Raw genomic sequence first — 16,744 nt, forward strand, 5'->3', positions numbered from 1 at the left:
ATCTCACCATATAGATAAACTATTACACCTCTATGCATTCATTGGGTCTATTGTCCAGAATTGCAAAAGAAGCCCTGTCTCGCTGCTTCGGTTTTAGGTTTAGCAATACCTCCGTTCTCCAAAGTGGATGGACAGCAGCACTCCAGAGCTGAATTTCTCCTGTTTGATGGTCAGTAGAAGAGTAAACTCAGTTTTTCCTCTCAACTTTTGAAGAATCCTCTCGGTTGTCTTGGGGGGCGCTTTTGCGTTCCTTAATGAGCCTGATGGAAGGTAGAGCAAAATATGAATATCAATGCACAAAGAAACAAGAAAAGAAAGTAAGAAATAGTTTGGGAGAGCAGATGAGCCTGCTGTGCATGACGTTTTCGGTCTCGTTAAGGCTTGAATATTTAAAAATCAGTACTATCAAGACATAACTAGAACTGGTACTCTTATGGTCACACATACATACATTACACGTACATTCGGGACAGCCGTTGAACGATAATGTTCTTAAGCTATTGTCAGGTTAACCACAGGGGAGTTGTAAGCTCTAGCAACCAACCTATTGTACGCCAGGAAAGAGGCGGAGTTTCACCGCCTTCATTAATCAAACTCGCTGTACGACAGCAAGCTGAATATAACCCACGTAACCTCTGCCATCCACAGAGAAAACACCACACAACCCCGTTGATCTGAGACATTCCAGGACGTACATAAATATCAGCATTAAAACTCCTTTGGGAAATCAGCAGGAAAACCTCTTCGGTTAATTCCCGCTGAACTGACATCTCCGATGCGTCTTCCCCTCTATCCCACACATCATTAAAGGATGTGATAATACACTCTATATCAAAGGCTAGCTGTTCAACGGCAACATTTAAAGGTCAAAGATAAGTCAGGAACGGATGATGGGTGTCCAGTTGGAAATTACGTTGATTACGAGTAAATTGTTTTTGGTTAGGTAAAGAATTAGCAAGATTAAAACGTTTGAAGATGAATTACTCGTTTTAGTAATGCTTTTACCAAAAGCAATTACAGGTGCATTGTGGCATTCATTTCTGCACTATTAGTGGTGGTACCAAATGGTATTGGAAAATAATGTTTCTGTTTTTAATAGGTTTCCAAAAAGCTCGATTCATAAAAAAATAAAGGTGCTACATAGAGACAGAGCGCAGCGTGTCATAACCTGAAAACCACGCCCACCGGGGGGAAAACAATCCAACCGTCTCCATTGACTTTGTATTGCGAAAGGCCGCCTCCTTGTCATTTCTGGCTTATAACAAAAAACAGAATAATGCCTAAAAGCTGCTTTGTGACAATATGTACAGCTAACAAGCCAAAGAACCCAGAAATAAGTTTTTATAAGCTGTCGAGCCGTAAAATCCAGCCTTTAAGGAGAAAAAAGTGGATCGCCGACTACATTTCCCCCTAGTGGATGCAGTTCTACTAATATGAGTACTATGAAAATTTGCCTGTTTTTACTTTTGTGTCTTTAAACGTTTGTTTTTTGGGGTCGACCGCTTATAAAAACTTATTTACAGATAAAACTTAAAAACAAAGTAATACCTAAAAGCTGCTGTGTGACAAGGTGTACAGCGAAGAAGCCAAAAAAACCCAGAAATAAGTTTTTATAAGCTGTCGACCTCAAAAACGAGCGTTTAAAGACACAAAAGTGGAAACAGGCAACTTTTCATAGTACTCATATTAGTAGAACTGCGTTCACTGGGGGAAACATAGTCGGCGATCTACTTTTTTCTCATTAAAGGCTGGGTTTTACGGCTCGACAGCTTATAAAAACTTATTTCTGGGTTTTTTGGCTTGTCAGCTGTACATATTGTCACACAGCAGCTTTTAGGCATTATTCTGTTTTTTTGTTATAAGCCAGAAATGACAAGGAGGCGGCCTTTCGCAATACAAAGTCGGTTGGATAGAGATGGTTGGATTGTTTTCCCCCCCGGTGGGCGTGGTTTTTAGGTTATGACGCGCTGCGCTCTGTCTCTATGATGCCATAGAATAAACATTTTGGTTTTATGCACTGTCAGAAAAAGGTACCAAACTGTACCTATTCTGTTGCTGGGTGGTACCCTAAAGTTCCACAATACAATGTTGTACCTTTTTACTGTATTTTAAGGACCTATTGTGTACCTATATAAATGTTTCGTACCCCTAACATTTAAATGGTACACAATAGGTCCACTGTACCCAAAAAGGTAGAAATTTTCAACGTGTTGTAGACCCATAAAGGTAAAAAAGGAACCTTTAGCCTAATTTTGCCCTTCATGATAACTGTGAGGGGGGTGATTTTTTTTTTGTACCTCATCCTTTTAAGTTATTAAGCCTTAAAGTTTTGCATAATTAAAGGCATGGCCACTTGAGTGACGGGTGAACTGCAACTGCTGATACTACCGTTGAGCTTCAGCAACTAGCCACTTCAACTTCACCCACGTCCCGCCTCTTTACCCATTTTCATTTCTCCGCAAATTATGCGGGTTGACGCGATGCCAAGATGGCGACGGCAGCAGGCCCCGCCAACTATTGGCTTCAAAAACTTCACAAACCCATGGGTGACGTCACAGACCCTATGTCCACTCTTATGTTATGGATCCCTTAAGTTATCAAATACAACAGTCCAGCTTCTCCCCATGAGAGCCGATAACTCCAATAACCAATAAATGAGAAGTGGGCTCATGGGAGCTTGATAAAGACTGCATGATGTTAATGACACAACACTCACAGCATACATTTGAAAGAATTTCAATTAAAACCTTTAAAGGAGGTCACTGGTAAGTTTTCCTAAACGGTGCTTTCATTGCACCGACCATACGAGCAATTACATGAACCAAAAACACTAATTGTTTTTAAGACAGGCTACTCATGAAGCAAGCACTTAAAAATGTGTCCGAACATCATAGCAACATACCTTAATGAAAATTCAAAAACTCATTTACATCTAATGAATTATTTACAGTCCATTATAATGACAAAATTAACAAATGTCTTCCTCCGAATTAACATTACATTTATCAGGAGATTCGGGTCTACTATTGCCCGAAGAGCTTGGGTTACGGCTGGGTGATAGAGCTAAAAAATATCGATATCACAATAAATATTTATGTATTTGCACTGAAATGGATTAGAGAAGGAAGCGTCAGTGTTGCAGTTTTGCAAAACACAGGGAAGAATTATGATCGCTTTATAAAATGATTTTATATAGTTCACCAGAACCAATGCCCTTTTGCTACCTAAAGGTGCAATGTGTAGATTTTTAGCGCATCTAGTGGTGAGATTGTGAAGTGCAACCAACGGCTCAGTCCACAGCTCCCGCCTCCCTTTCGAAATGCATAGAGAAGCTACGGTAGCTGCCACGGGACAAACACGTCATCGTTTGAAGCAACATATTGACAAAATGTGCTGCATAGAGCAGTTTGTCCATTTAGGGCTACTGTAGAAACATGGCGGTCCAAAATGGCGAATTCCATGTAAGGGGACCCTCGGTGTATGTAGATAAAGACGTTTTATTCTAAGGTAATAAAAACAATACAGTTAATTTTGTAAGGTCTTTATACACCGATTATATAGTTATGTATATTATACTTTATTTCTGTCAAGAGATCCTCCTAAAAGTTACACAATGCACCTTTAAGTTTAAATCAGAAATGTTTATTGAAACGTTATAACGTTTTGGCACTCAGTACAGCAGCAGATAAAAAAATGTGTAGCCAATCAGCTCTTAGGCTTGTGTGCAGTATGCATCAGATGATTATTGAGCGGTGGGCGCGACATCTGAGCCTGAGACTAGCGGTGATGTAAAAATGACTGTACAGTCATCATACTGCAGACAGACTTGAGACTTGGAAGCTCAGCTGGGAAATGTGGGATGAGTGACGTAGCTGCTCGGTCTAGACAGCCTCAGCGCACAGGAGAAACACTTAACTGGTGTCCCTCCTGGCAAGTGCATGCTCGGATAGCTGATGAATGGGAAGGAAACTGATCCAGGCGCTTTAAAAGACTCAGTCAGCACCAGATCTGATGGAGGAGGAACATTCGGGTCAAACTTCTCTTTATATTGTATATTGCCTTTGCTCCATTTGCCCAAAGGAGAAGCTCACCCCCAAAAATCCTTTAAATCCATTTACCAATTCTTTCAAAATTCTTCAGCAAGCAGATTTGGAACGACATAATGATACTAAAAACATTTTCTAGGCAAACTGTCCCTTTAATTCAGTTTTGTATTGAAACATGCACACATTTGCCTTGTTCGAATGCCACAGCTAAGTTAAATTCAAATGATGCTGTGGCGTGTTTGGCCTTGAATTCTCTCTCCTCCTTTTTTCCTTCCCCCTCCTTTATAAACAGAACTGTGTGGATGCCATCGTCGGACATTGAGAGATATCTCATCTGCATTCTGCACATGCATTTATGACCTTGTATTGAAACCTGTCTGTTAGATCCCAATTCTGCAGTCCCACTGGCATTAACTGGAGCGTCAATCAATGTCGTTGAGGTGCCTCCCGCCCTAATTAGCAAGATTGTTGCATCTACTGATAATCAAATGCTTCTGTAAATACCATAGGGACAAATTTTGTGTTTACAGTATATGCCAAATATATGTGCATATCATAATTTAAGTCTACCCATACATCTACTGCAGCTGTTTTGTTACATCTATACAGCTGCACACACACACACTATAGAATATATATGGTATGATTGCATTCGCCCGTGCAGAACTGCAATATCTCATGTAGCGTTCACACTGCAGAGCTTAAATGATGACACTAAGATGCCGGCTCACTGTAAACCCTGACCGTGACTGCACACATACAAGCTTCGTTATAAGTCATGGGATTAGTCACAGCACTCAAAAGCAGAAAACAAAAAGGTTGGTGGCTTAAACCAAAGGTGCAGAATGCAGTTACTGAGAATGACCATCACCGTTGTGCCCTTGAGCGAGGCACTTAAGCCCAAAGAGGGACTGTCAATCTGGATGATAAACAACCCACGAAGCAACAATGAGGCAGCCCGAGTTATGGACAGCCCTGAAAAACCTGCCCTCCAAATGTTAAGACAAGAAAACACAGAATGGAATGGAACGGGATGGGGTGCAATGAAATGGAATGGGATGGAATAGACAACTTGATAGCATCAATTACACTAGAAGAGAATGGAATGGGATGCAATAGAATATAGAATAAAATAGAAGAGTAATATAAAGTATAGAATAGAGAGTATAGAATAGTATAGAACAGTAATATAGAATATAGAATATAGAATATAGAATAAAGAATATAGAATAGAATAGAATAGAATACAGAATAGTAATATAAAATAGTATTATAAAATGGAATATGGAATAGAATAGAATAGAATAGAATAGAATAGAATAGAATAGAGAATATGGAATAGAATAGAATAGAATAGAATAGAATAGAATAGAATAGAATAGAATAGAATAGAATAGAATAGAATAGAATAGAATAGAGAATATGGAATAGAATAGAATAGGAGAACATGGAATAGAATAGAATAGGAGAACATGGAATAGAATAGAATAGAATAGAATAGAATAGAATAGAATAGAATAGAATAGAATAGAATAGAATAGAATAGAATAGAATAGAATAGAATAGGAGAACATGGAATAGAATAGGAGAACATGGAATAGAATAGAATAGAATAGAATAGAATAGAATAGAATAGAATAGAATAGAATAGAATAGAATAGAATAGAATAGAATAGAATAGAGTAGGAGAACATGGAATAGAATAGAATAAAATAGAAGAACATGAAATAGAATAGAATAGAATAGAATAGAATAGAGTAGGAGAACATGGAATAGAATAGAATAAAATAGAAGAACATGAAATAGAATAGAATAGAATAGAATAGAATAGAATAGAATAGAATAGAATAGAATAGAATAGAATAGAATAGAATAGTAATACAGAATAGAATAGAGAAAATGGAATGGTGTACAATAGAATAAAATAAAATAGACATAGAATAGACATAGAATATGATAGGATAGAATAGAATAGACATAGAATAGAACTAAAAATAGAAAGGAATATAAAATAGGATTAAATAGAATATCAAATAATAATATAGAATATAAAAGAGAATATAGAATGGAATGGAATGGAATGGAATGGAATGGAATGGAATGGAATGGAATGGAATAGAATAGAATAGAATAGAAGAACATAGAATAGAATAGAATAGAATAGAATAGAATAGAATAGAATAGAATAGAATAGAATAGAATAGAATAGAATAGTAATACAGAATAGAATAGAGAAAATGGAACGGTATACAATAGAATAAAATAAAATAGAATAGACATAGAATAGACATAGAATAGACATAGAATAGACATAGAATAGAATAGTAATACAGAATAGAATACTGAATAGTTATATAGAATATAATAGAGAATATAGAATGGTATAGAATAGAAAAATGCATAGAACAGAACAGAACAGAACAGAACAGAACAGAATAGAATAGACAACCAGATAACATAAATAAAATAGAAACCATAGACAAATATATAAAACTTTTGTTCAAAATTCTTATAAAATGTGATTAATTCATCCAGAGGCTCTTTGATAACCGCTCTATTTATCATCATAAACACTGTCTTCCTGACATTCAGCCAGATGTTATTCCCTCGTCTATTCACTGTCTTCATTAACTGCATCTTCTGAATGAGATGACAATTCTTTGATGGGGAAGAACTTGCCGCTCAACACAGGGGCCTTTTTACTCCTGGGATTGATGCTTCACTGTTGGGTTGATCCATTTTTCATGAGAGATTAAGTGGGATCTGGAATTATGCCGTTCTAAACCAGCTGTCTGCCTGGCTGTTTCCTCTCACCAGATGTTTACAATAGGTTCCAATTTTTCTAAATTGATGAGGCTTACGGTGAACGCTACACTCTGAAAAACTGCTCTCATGTCAGTTAGACTCAAAGCAAAGAACCACGCTGATCAATTTCAGTCAGTCGTACCTTCAAACAAATAAGCACGGCTCTCATGGTGGAACCCCTGGACTTGGGAAACTCCAGCACTTGACCTCAAAAGATCAAACTCCTGGAAGATGTCCACATGTAATGCTGGATCAATCCCGAAACCTGAAACTAAAGAACATAGTTTCTCTAAAGCATTTAAAAACATAATGGGTTGTTTCATAATAGATATAAAATATAGATACACATAACAGTTGGGTTAAATTAAAATAGAATATGTCTAGAATATTTGACCCAACCATGGGTTGAAACAACCAAGGAGTTTTGTCCAAAAAATGACAAGGAGTGGGTCAGATTCTGATAATGGAGCATCCAGAAACACAAATATATGAATCACACTTTGCAATACAATATACTGCACATTTTACATTATTATAAGCCAGTAGTACTAATTACGTATAAGTACATACTTATATACCTTAAACATACAAAAACCTGTAACTATAGCCTCCCTTATAAAACCACCAAACACATAGTACAGAATCTATTAAAAACAAGTTTATCTTCATATAGTATAACAGTGTGTACTTGTGTAAGTATAAAGTTAGATGAACAGCGCGCATATTAAGTGTCATAATTTAGGAAAACGTCAAGTACCCATTCCGATGCGGATGTTGATAGCATTACATTTATGGACACCTGACAAATGCAAAACTTACCATACAAAACTCCGAAAGTGCAAAACGCCACATAAAGTTGCAATAATCCCATTGTTGTTGAGGAGAAGAGAGAGAAACGCCTATTCCATCATTGTTACTGCCGGAGACTGAGCGAGATGCGCATCAGTGATACACCTCCAAAACACGCATCGTCTAATCTTTATTTACACTTGCGCAAAACTTCAGCTCACCGAAACAGACGAAATAAACAAGACTGAAAACTCCATATGGCACAGAAATACAGCTGATGGAGAGCGCGGTGTGCCCTTCTGTATAAGCGGTCAGCGGTAGAGACGCAGGTGCGTCCGTTCTCCGATCCGGCCAGGGAACGAGTGTGAGCGCGCGCGCGCACCTGCATGTGAATCCTGCCACCTGCTGGTGATCAGATGTACATGAAATTGTTTTATTTCTTTATTTATGTTTAGAGATAAGTAACTCAGTAATAAATACTTGAGTAAAACATCTACCAGCCTCAACATCCTTGATCCTTAAATCTGAAAAATAAAAGGGTCCCAAGTTGTCAATGGGGCAAATCCTATGTAACATTTAGGTAGAGATATGTATACATGGGGTACAAATATGCATCTTTGAGACACTTAAATGCACTCTTTGGTAGCAATATGTACCTCAGATGTACTAAAATAAAGTCTTTAGGTGCAAAAGTGTACTTTTTGAAAGGGTACCGCCAAAAAAACACGTTTTAAACAGCTAAATAATGACAGTCAGTTTAACCAAAAATTTTGACTTGTGATAAGTTGACATAACTTTTAAAAACAAGTTGAAATTGTTTAACTTAATTGTTTACAATATAAAATATACATTGATTTGACATAATTTTTCACAGTGGGGACCATTTTATATCTGTAACACAGGCTTAATGTTGATTTTTCTATATATAAAACCATTACAAAGTATAACTTAAAACACATACAGAAGGCTTTAAGTCTCCCTAAATCATTTGAATATCTGACATCACTTTATAATTATTTTATCATGAATGTGTTTCGGTCTGGTGAATGCACTATTCTGATTTGAACCACTGCATGATGTTAGCAACCTAAAATAACTCACGTAAATCAATAGAGATTAACTGATTAAATATTCGTCCAAATAAATTTAGTTGCTAAGAGATCCAGTGTTACAACCCTTAAAAGGTAAGACACGTTGTCATGGCATCTGAAGCACATTTGCATATGTATAGGGGTCAGAGAAGAAGGTCACCTGAGCCAGAATTAAATAATTGCTGATCCAATCAAACAGGTCATGCATTCTGCAATTACTATAAAATAATGTCTGGTTTTTACCCCAATAACTGCTACATTGATAAATGCAGCACTTCTGTTAAAAGGGTTGACGGTCGGAAAATATCACAGATGCATCTGTTATCTGTTCATGATGCACAACATGCAAAAGAAACATTTCTTGGTGTTTGTGCGTGCACGTGTGTTTTCTCTGTCACATAGCAGTGATAACTAATGTTTAATTAATGAATTATTTGGATAGCAAACTGATAAATCGGATTAAATAATCCCATATAAATGATTTATTAAAACACTAGTGCAATTTGCATGCTATTTATGTAAACACACATACATCAGAAAACAGTGTGGTGGGAGGAGTGGGAATAAGAGAGAGAGAGAGCGAGAGAGATACTGGATATTATTAGTGTGCATTTTTCAGGTTTCACAATGACAGCTCGAGGCATCAGTCAGAGAGAAGCAGCTTTAAAGGGAGATAGACAGATAGATAGCTGTGGCCGATATCAGCTTAGGCAATTGTTTTAGACAACAGCATGTCTGTATGATTTTTATCACCTTCAGTACATGAAGTTGTTAGGAGATTACATAAGCAATATAAGTTGCTGTGCACATTGTGTTAACTGTAAGAGAAAAATGCATTGGGCACCATTAGCATAAAATACAGTGGCCCTGAAGCATGCACTTAAGCCACACTTAAATATGCATTTCTTTGATCCAAGTCAAACCAATAAGGCTTTGTCTTTACAAGGGGACATATCATGAAAATCTGACTGTTTATGTGCTATAATTGGGCCCCCAGTGCTTCTATCAATCTAGGAAATGTAAAAAAGATCAACCCAGTAACTTAGTTTTGATAAACCATTTTCTGCAAGCATGCGAAAAATATGTCATTAAAATTTGGCTCCTCTTGTGATGTCAGAAGGGGATAATACCGCCCCTCAATCTGCACTATCCAACCACGGTACTGCCGTTTAGTGCAGATATCATCATCCATGTTTGGATCCTAAGGAATGAATGGGGCTAGGCTAAATGCTAACACATTCACGATGCACTGTACAAAGATTAAGTGCACACATTGAATTAAGATAGATTTGTATTAATTAATCTAAGTTAAGGTAAGAACATAGTAAAATATTGAAAAATGGTGGTGTTTTCCTTTAATATCCTAATGATTTTTTTTTATTTGACCCACAGAATGTATTGTTGGTTATTTGCTACTGCGACATATGACTGGTTTTGTGGTCCAGGGCACGAATAATCAATGTATCAGTATTATTCTTGTCATCAAGTATAGGATGGGACAAGCATGTTTCACAACCAGGTAAAATGCGAAACAATCACTGTATTACAATATATGAAAGGAAAAAATTAAACAAATTGTAAACCAAATAAACTGTGAAAGCCAGACTATTGTTACTCTTTGCACTATAAATAACAGCTGTTGAGAGCTCCACGGGTCCATCGTCATGTTTGGGTTTTTTAATAAATCTGCACAATACGCTGTAGGTTTCTTTAAGCCCACTTTTCAATCAAACAATCACCTTGCAGTCTCTACTTCACCAGAGAATACACACTCCAGATCTAAGTGCATCATGAAAACACTTCAGCTCAAGTGTAATAATAGGAAAGGGTGGATTTCTTGCACATTGTTGATATCACAGGGTGGTCTATACACGTTATAAAGATGTTTCAGTCCAAACCTGTGTGCAGACTAACATATCACAACCCAGAAATGGGTTGCAGGTCTCTTTTCATACAGTCATAGACAACAGGACAGGTAATAAAATTCAACTCATTTACAATACTGGGATTTAAACTTTGTCATGCTAATGTAAGACCAATTGCTGATGCAGCTCTTGGTAATATTCAATCTATTTTTAATAGAATAACAACTGAGGACTTTTTTGATTTTCTTAGTATAAGGGTGCTTTCACACTTGGGGCTTTATCTTACACCCGGCGCAATGCAGCAAAGTGTCTTTTGCTAGTTTCCACCCTGCGCAATTATCATTTTCACGTTTAGCGCCACGTTGTATAAATTGCAAATGCATTTGCGCCCCCTTTTGCGCACATGGGCGTTCTGGTCTGAAAACGAGGTGTGTTCAGGCGCGTTGCTATTTTGAGGCAACTAAAATAGGCGCAATATGTTTTTTGTTATTTAAAGAGCGCATTAGTACTATGCGCCTATAAACGGGACAACAATTCGGGTTTACTTATCACATACATGAATGCGCAGCAGCACAAAAACGCTTTTAAATATGAAAAAGTAAAGCATTAAAATGTAAAAAATTAGGACATAAATGAGGACTGATTATTAGACGTTAGAAGGCACAAAGAGCTGCTTCACCTGCAGTCTGCAGTAAACAAATGCTTTGCTTTAAACAAATGCATCTGTTTTTAAATGTTTTTTTAAATGCAACCTCACGGATTTATTGTATATGATGACTCTGTACCTGTGGATATGAGAAAAATGTTTAAGTAATGCTTAAAATAAAACTGACGCTGTTCAAGTGCTGAAAAGTGCGGAGAGCCGTTTGTAAATTCTTTATCTCTTGTTTGTTACAAATAAAGTATTTTTAGAGTACAAACCTTTTCTTACATACTTGATATTGGATAGCCTTTATAAGGGTCCAAATATGACCCCATCCATCCGTTTGGCCCAACGGCGGAATCCAAACGAGGATTATAGCGCGTTCTGTCTTTTCCGGCGCTTGCAGATGACGTTTTGGCATTATGCAATTTTGTATTATTATTATCTGACTCCAAGATAATGTTAATATAAATCGGATTGAGAATTACTTTTAACAGTTACAGAATTTGGGTGGATGTTTGGTTATTCTTGTTTAGCCCTACTTGTTATTGCATCCGTTCATTCGGCTACTCATGTCGCTTTGGACTCACGCACCGGCCGTTTATTAATATTTAATAATCATGCGGGCCCACGATCACAACCGAATCAGGCTTGGTCGCTGCTAGAGGTTAGACCATATGTTCAGAAGGCCGCCCTTTACGCGTGCTCATCTCTGAACATACTTTATTTAGTCCCCATAGAGGTGCAACTTAATTATTACAATATTTATTTCTAACCAGAGGCTCACGACCACTATCATAAAACAAACTGACCGTCTTCTCCAAATGATAGCTTTGTATAATCGCGTCATAATTTAATATGCAACTTAGATAGATTAATATTGAAATAACCAGAGGCTGAGGCTCATCTGATTTAGAGTGGTCAGACAACATTTACTTGTTACTCTAAACAGGAAATTAGCCTCCACGCATCTAATTTAACTTAAACTAACGCCAAGTGCTAGTCGGATCTCCAAAATCCTCCGCTGATGTACTACTATGCCATCTAGTCTGGGATTTTGGTCCGTAATACTAGCCTGATTTTCAGACATTGCGGTAACAAGGATACATCGTAATTTACTAATCATGTCAATAACTTTCGTAGCAACACAGAATAATCCGAACACAATTTATTAACCAGGTAGGTAAAACATAATTCAGAAGCCAATTTACATTCCAATTCGAATACGAAAATCAAACGAAAACCCATTGCATACCTGGTAATGAGATGAAGATCTGGTTACAGATTCCTCAAAGTAAAATAACAATACATGATGCTGTGCCAGGACAGCATCATGGGGGTGCATTTCTCGATATTGAAAGTCCCGCCTAAATCTTCTACACATCTCCTTAAATAACCAGAGAACAAAGCATATAGGAATTTGGTACTGATTGGTTGTTGGTAAAACTAAGGGCTGTCCTTAATCTCCATACAGTGGGTGATTGGTTTATGCTTAGAATGGGAGGTGTCTATCAACATTGAATGAAGTTTCACATATACTTTAACATTGAATTCTGTTGTTATATGAGTGAGACCTGTAACCACTTGCAATGAGACATTCCAATAGAAAACAAATAAGATACAGATTTTAGATTCTTTGTGCATGTAGCATTTCATATACAGTTTGCTTTTAGAGAAAAGAATACAAAGGTATGACACCCTAAAGGTGTGTCTTTGAAACCCAAATGTGTCTCAGTGGGAAGTCCACTGTGAATCGTGGAGAGAGGCTTTTCTCGCGCACTCACTTTGCCCCCATACAGTGTCCTTTGGGGAGGTGCTATCTTATTTAGGAAATTATCTTACACCATACATTTAAAGCAATTAAAAGCCTGATTTTTTACTTCCATGACTAAAAGAAAACGGGTTTTAAAGGTTTTAATAAAAAAGAAAAATTTCAATAGTGAAAAACAACACAATTATTTAACATTGATCTTAAACTGGGGATCTTCTTCCTCCGCTTAGTTTTTCAGTTTACAAAGTCCGTCATCTAAATAGGGATTAGACATAGCACCAGCGCAATTGGCTTTTAAAGGGGATGAGAGATAAGACTCCCATTGGTTTATTGCACGTTACGCCCAAAATACTCCCATTACCCATAAAAAAGACCAACCCTTTTCGACCATGTGCTCGGCACACAAACCATTTTTCCAGTTGTTAAATTAGCAAAAGTGAATTCGGACACGGCCATTTAGACGTTGCGCTGTGTGCTTTAGACAATGCGCTTAGATTGTTAAAATAGGGCCCTTGGTCCTTTTCAGGGGTCTGAGCATAGTTATTTTGTGTATTTGGTATAATACAATGTGTTCGCGTGGTTTATGGTTAAAAAACACATTATTTTCCACATATCGTACATTTTTGTAGCTCCAGATAACCTCGTCTTCCTGAAACGCACTGATTTTGTACAAAACTCATCGATTTGAAAAGCTCTGTGTCTCTGATTGGCTAGCGAATCTGTACGTTGTGATTGGCCTGAATACCTCTGACATACCATGTTTGAAAGATTCGCTCGCAATGCAATGCTAGCATGAGTTAACTTACAGGCTGTGAGTTCAAGTAGGAGGAATTATGATAATGTCGGTCGCTTGTCTATGTCAACAGGCCCAAGAAATTGGAAGAAACTGTTGCCTATCCGTGTGTTTGTTAACTCACATAGTTTACACTGCAAAAAATGACTTTCTTTTTTTTGTTTTCAGTAGAAATATCTCAAAATTCTTAAATCAAGATGTATTTTCTTGATGAGCAAAATGACCTTAGAAAATAATACTAGTTTTTAGACAACAACAAAAATTTACAATTTAAGTGAATTTGTGCTTAAAACAAGCAAAAACATCTGCCAATGGGGTGAGAAAATTTTACTTGAATTAAGTGTTTAAGAAAAAATAAATCTTATTTCACAATTTTTTTTCTCACCCCATTGGCAGATAATTTTGCTTGTTTTAAGGACAATTTCACTTAAATTGTATATTATTTGTCTTAAAACTAGACTTATTTACTTGGGTCATTTTGTTTATCAAGAAAAGGCATCTTAATTTAAGAATTTTTAGATATTTCTACTGAAAACAAGACAAAAATACTAAGTAAGAAAGTCATTTTTGCAGTGTACTTTGGGGTTTTGCATATCGTTAACATGTACTAATATACACACTTACACACCAAAAGGAAAAATATTGAAAAATCGGACCATAGTTGCTCTTTAAGTGGACCAAAAATAGATCCGAGTCCTCTTTTAGGCAGAGAGACACTGTGAACGTAAAGAAAACTCGGTCCACTTTAAGGGGTCTAAGTTTGGTTCTCTTAAATAAGACTAATTTGTGAAAACACCTTAAGAAACATTCAATTTTGGTATTCTGTGAGATCTTGATGCTTAATATAAAGCCCTAAGCGAGAACGTCTTATACATCTGGGATGCAAATTATGAATTTTCATTTTTCAACTATTCCACTAAATCTGTATCTTAGTGTTGTATGTCTATGTGCTCATGTGGGTCTTATACTGTATGCCATTTGAGATTAAATCAGCATACAATGCTGCCATCTAGTGGCAAATTAGACTCAGACCCTCAGGTTGCCATATCATAAAACCATTCGTAAAAGATTCATATGGTTACATTTTTTGAAATTGGGATTTTTGGAAAGTTGAATAAATAATCTTTCCATTGATGTATGGTTTGTTAGGGTAGGACAATATTTGGCCTATTTGAACCTCTGGAATCTGGGGTGCAAAAAAATTAAAATATTGAGAAAATCGCCTTTTAAAGTTGTCCAAATGAAGTCCTTAGCAACACATATTACTAATGATATATAATTTTTTTTATATATTTACATTGGGAAATTTACAAAATATCTTCATGGAACATAATCTTTACTTAATATCCTACTATTTTGGCATTAAAAAATCTTTCATTTTGACCCATACAATGTATTGTTGGATATTGCTACATATACCTGTATATGCACTGCATGGTTCTTTACTTTGTTAAGCCAATACCCCTCATTAATATGATTATAAATCAAATAAAATTCTGGAATAAGTCTAAATAACTGCTTTTAAAAAGGACATTACAGAAGTAAATGACAGAAGGTTGGTGTAAAACACGAGCATGCACCCAAATTTTTTACGGTAAGTGGTTGCAATCAATTTGTTTAAGCTACATTTAAACAAAATAAAAATTAGTAAAATAATATAAAATAAAAAACTTTGTTTAAATGTAGCTTAAATGAATTGATTGCAACCACTTTCCTTTAAAAAAATTAGTAAATTGAATGAATATTTTTTTTCAGTGTACCCTGTTTACCACATTCATCAATACAGCCAGATTTTTTTGCATGTATATCTCAGCCCCTACCCCAAAACACATACCATCTCAACACCATCAGCTTTCACAGACCACTCACTCCATACAGCTGAACATCCAGACCACCAACAGTGACAACTCCATGGACTTTCCAAAAGGCACTATTTCCACAAATATAGTTGTGAAAGATAAACATGTTTAAAAAAAATGCAATTATTGATGCAATTAGCATGATGATATGTTATACATGATTTTATGATCAATAATTGCATATATTCATTTGAAGGCATTTGAACTCAATCATCAGTCTACTGAAAGATGGAAGAGTACATTTAGAAGAAGATGAGCATCATCTTTTCAGTAAACACATGAATCCAGGTTAGTCACAATTATAAAGTCTGAAAACGAAAAAACCACGTCTTTCAGCAAACCAACCAACCAGGGAAAATCAAAATTGTGAAAGTGTTCCCATTTAAAAAGCCATATTTGCTCACATCTGTACACAAATTGACTGAACATGAAGTATACTTCAACATGCATTTGGGCATTTTCGTGTGTATTTATGTTCGAAATCACCGCTTTGGTACATTCAGTACTTACTCAAAAGTTAAAGGATATGATTCATAATGTTGTGTTCGGGTGAACTCTTAAATGCCTTAGATTACCTTCACACTTGCTGAGAAGTAAAGTTTGCCTTGTTGTCAGACCCATGTGGAACAGGTATAGCACTTAATATTACTCACCACAAACAGGTCATTTGCTTTGAGTTTTAGCTCTCTGTCATGGTCCAGAAAGCGGGGGAATTTATGGCAATCCATTAAATACTTTTAAGTCTACAATCTGATTTGGAACAAAGATGAGATCAAGCCATGGGGAATAGATAGACAGACAGACACACAGACAGACTCAATTGTCGATAGATAAAGTCAATAGATAGACAGAAAGACAGACAGACAGATAGATAGACAGGTAGGTAGATAGACAGACAGACAGACAGACAGAGTAGACAGACAGACAGACAGACAGACAGACAGACAGACAGACAAACAGGTATGTAGACAGACAGAGATACGACAAACAGAGTCGACAGATAACATCAATAGATAGAGTCGATAGACAGACAAACAGACAGAGTAGATCGACAGACAGATAGACAGGTAGGTAGGTAGGTA

General features: G+C 36.5%; 1 protein-coding gene across 1 annotated transcript in view; it reads right to left on the bottom strand.

The window, feature by feature from the left end:
- The window catches only part of nell2b (neural EGFL like 2b), a 59,507-nt gene extending 51,512 nt beyond the window's left edge, over window positions 1–7,995 (bottom strand). The window contains exons 1-3 of the mRNA XM_065289792.2: window positions 7,671–7,995; window positions 6,994–7,122; window positions 110–260 (exon numbers count right to left, since the gene is read on the bottom strand). Coding sequence (XP_065145864.1) covers window positions 110–260; window positions 6,994–7,122; window positions 7,671–7,722 — 332 coding nt within the window. The 5' untranslated portion in view covers window positions 7,723–7,995. The remainder of the gene's footprint in view (window positions 1–109; window positions 261–6,993; window positions 7,123–7,670) is intronic.
- Window positions 7,996–16,744: the final 8,749 nt, after the last annotated feature.

This window comes from Paramisgurnus dabryanus, chromosome 1 (assembly GCF_030506205.2).
Source record: "Paramisgurnus dabryanus chromosome 1, PD_genome_1.1, whole genome shotgun sequence".
NCBI classification, from domain to species: Eukaryota; Metazoa; Chordata; class Actinopteri; order Cypriniformes; family Cobitidae; genus Paramisgurnus; species Paramisgurnus dabryanus.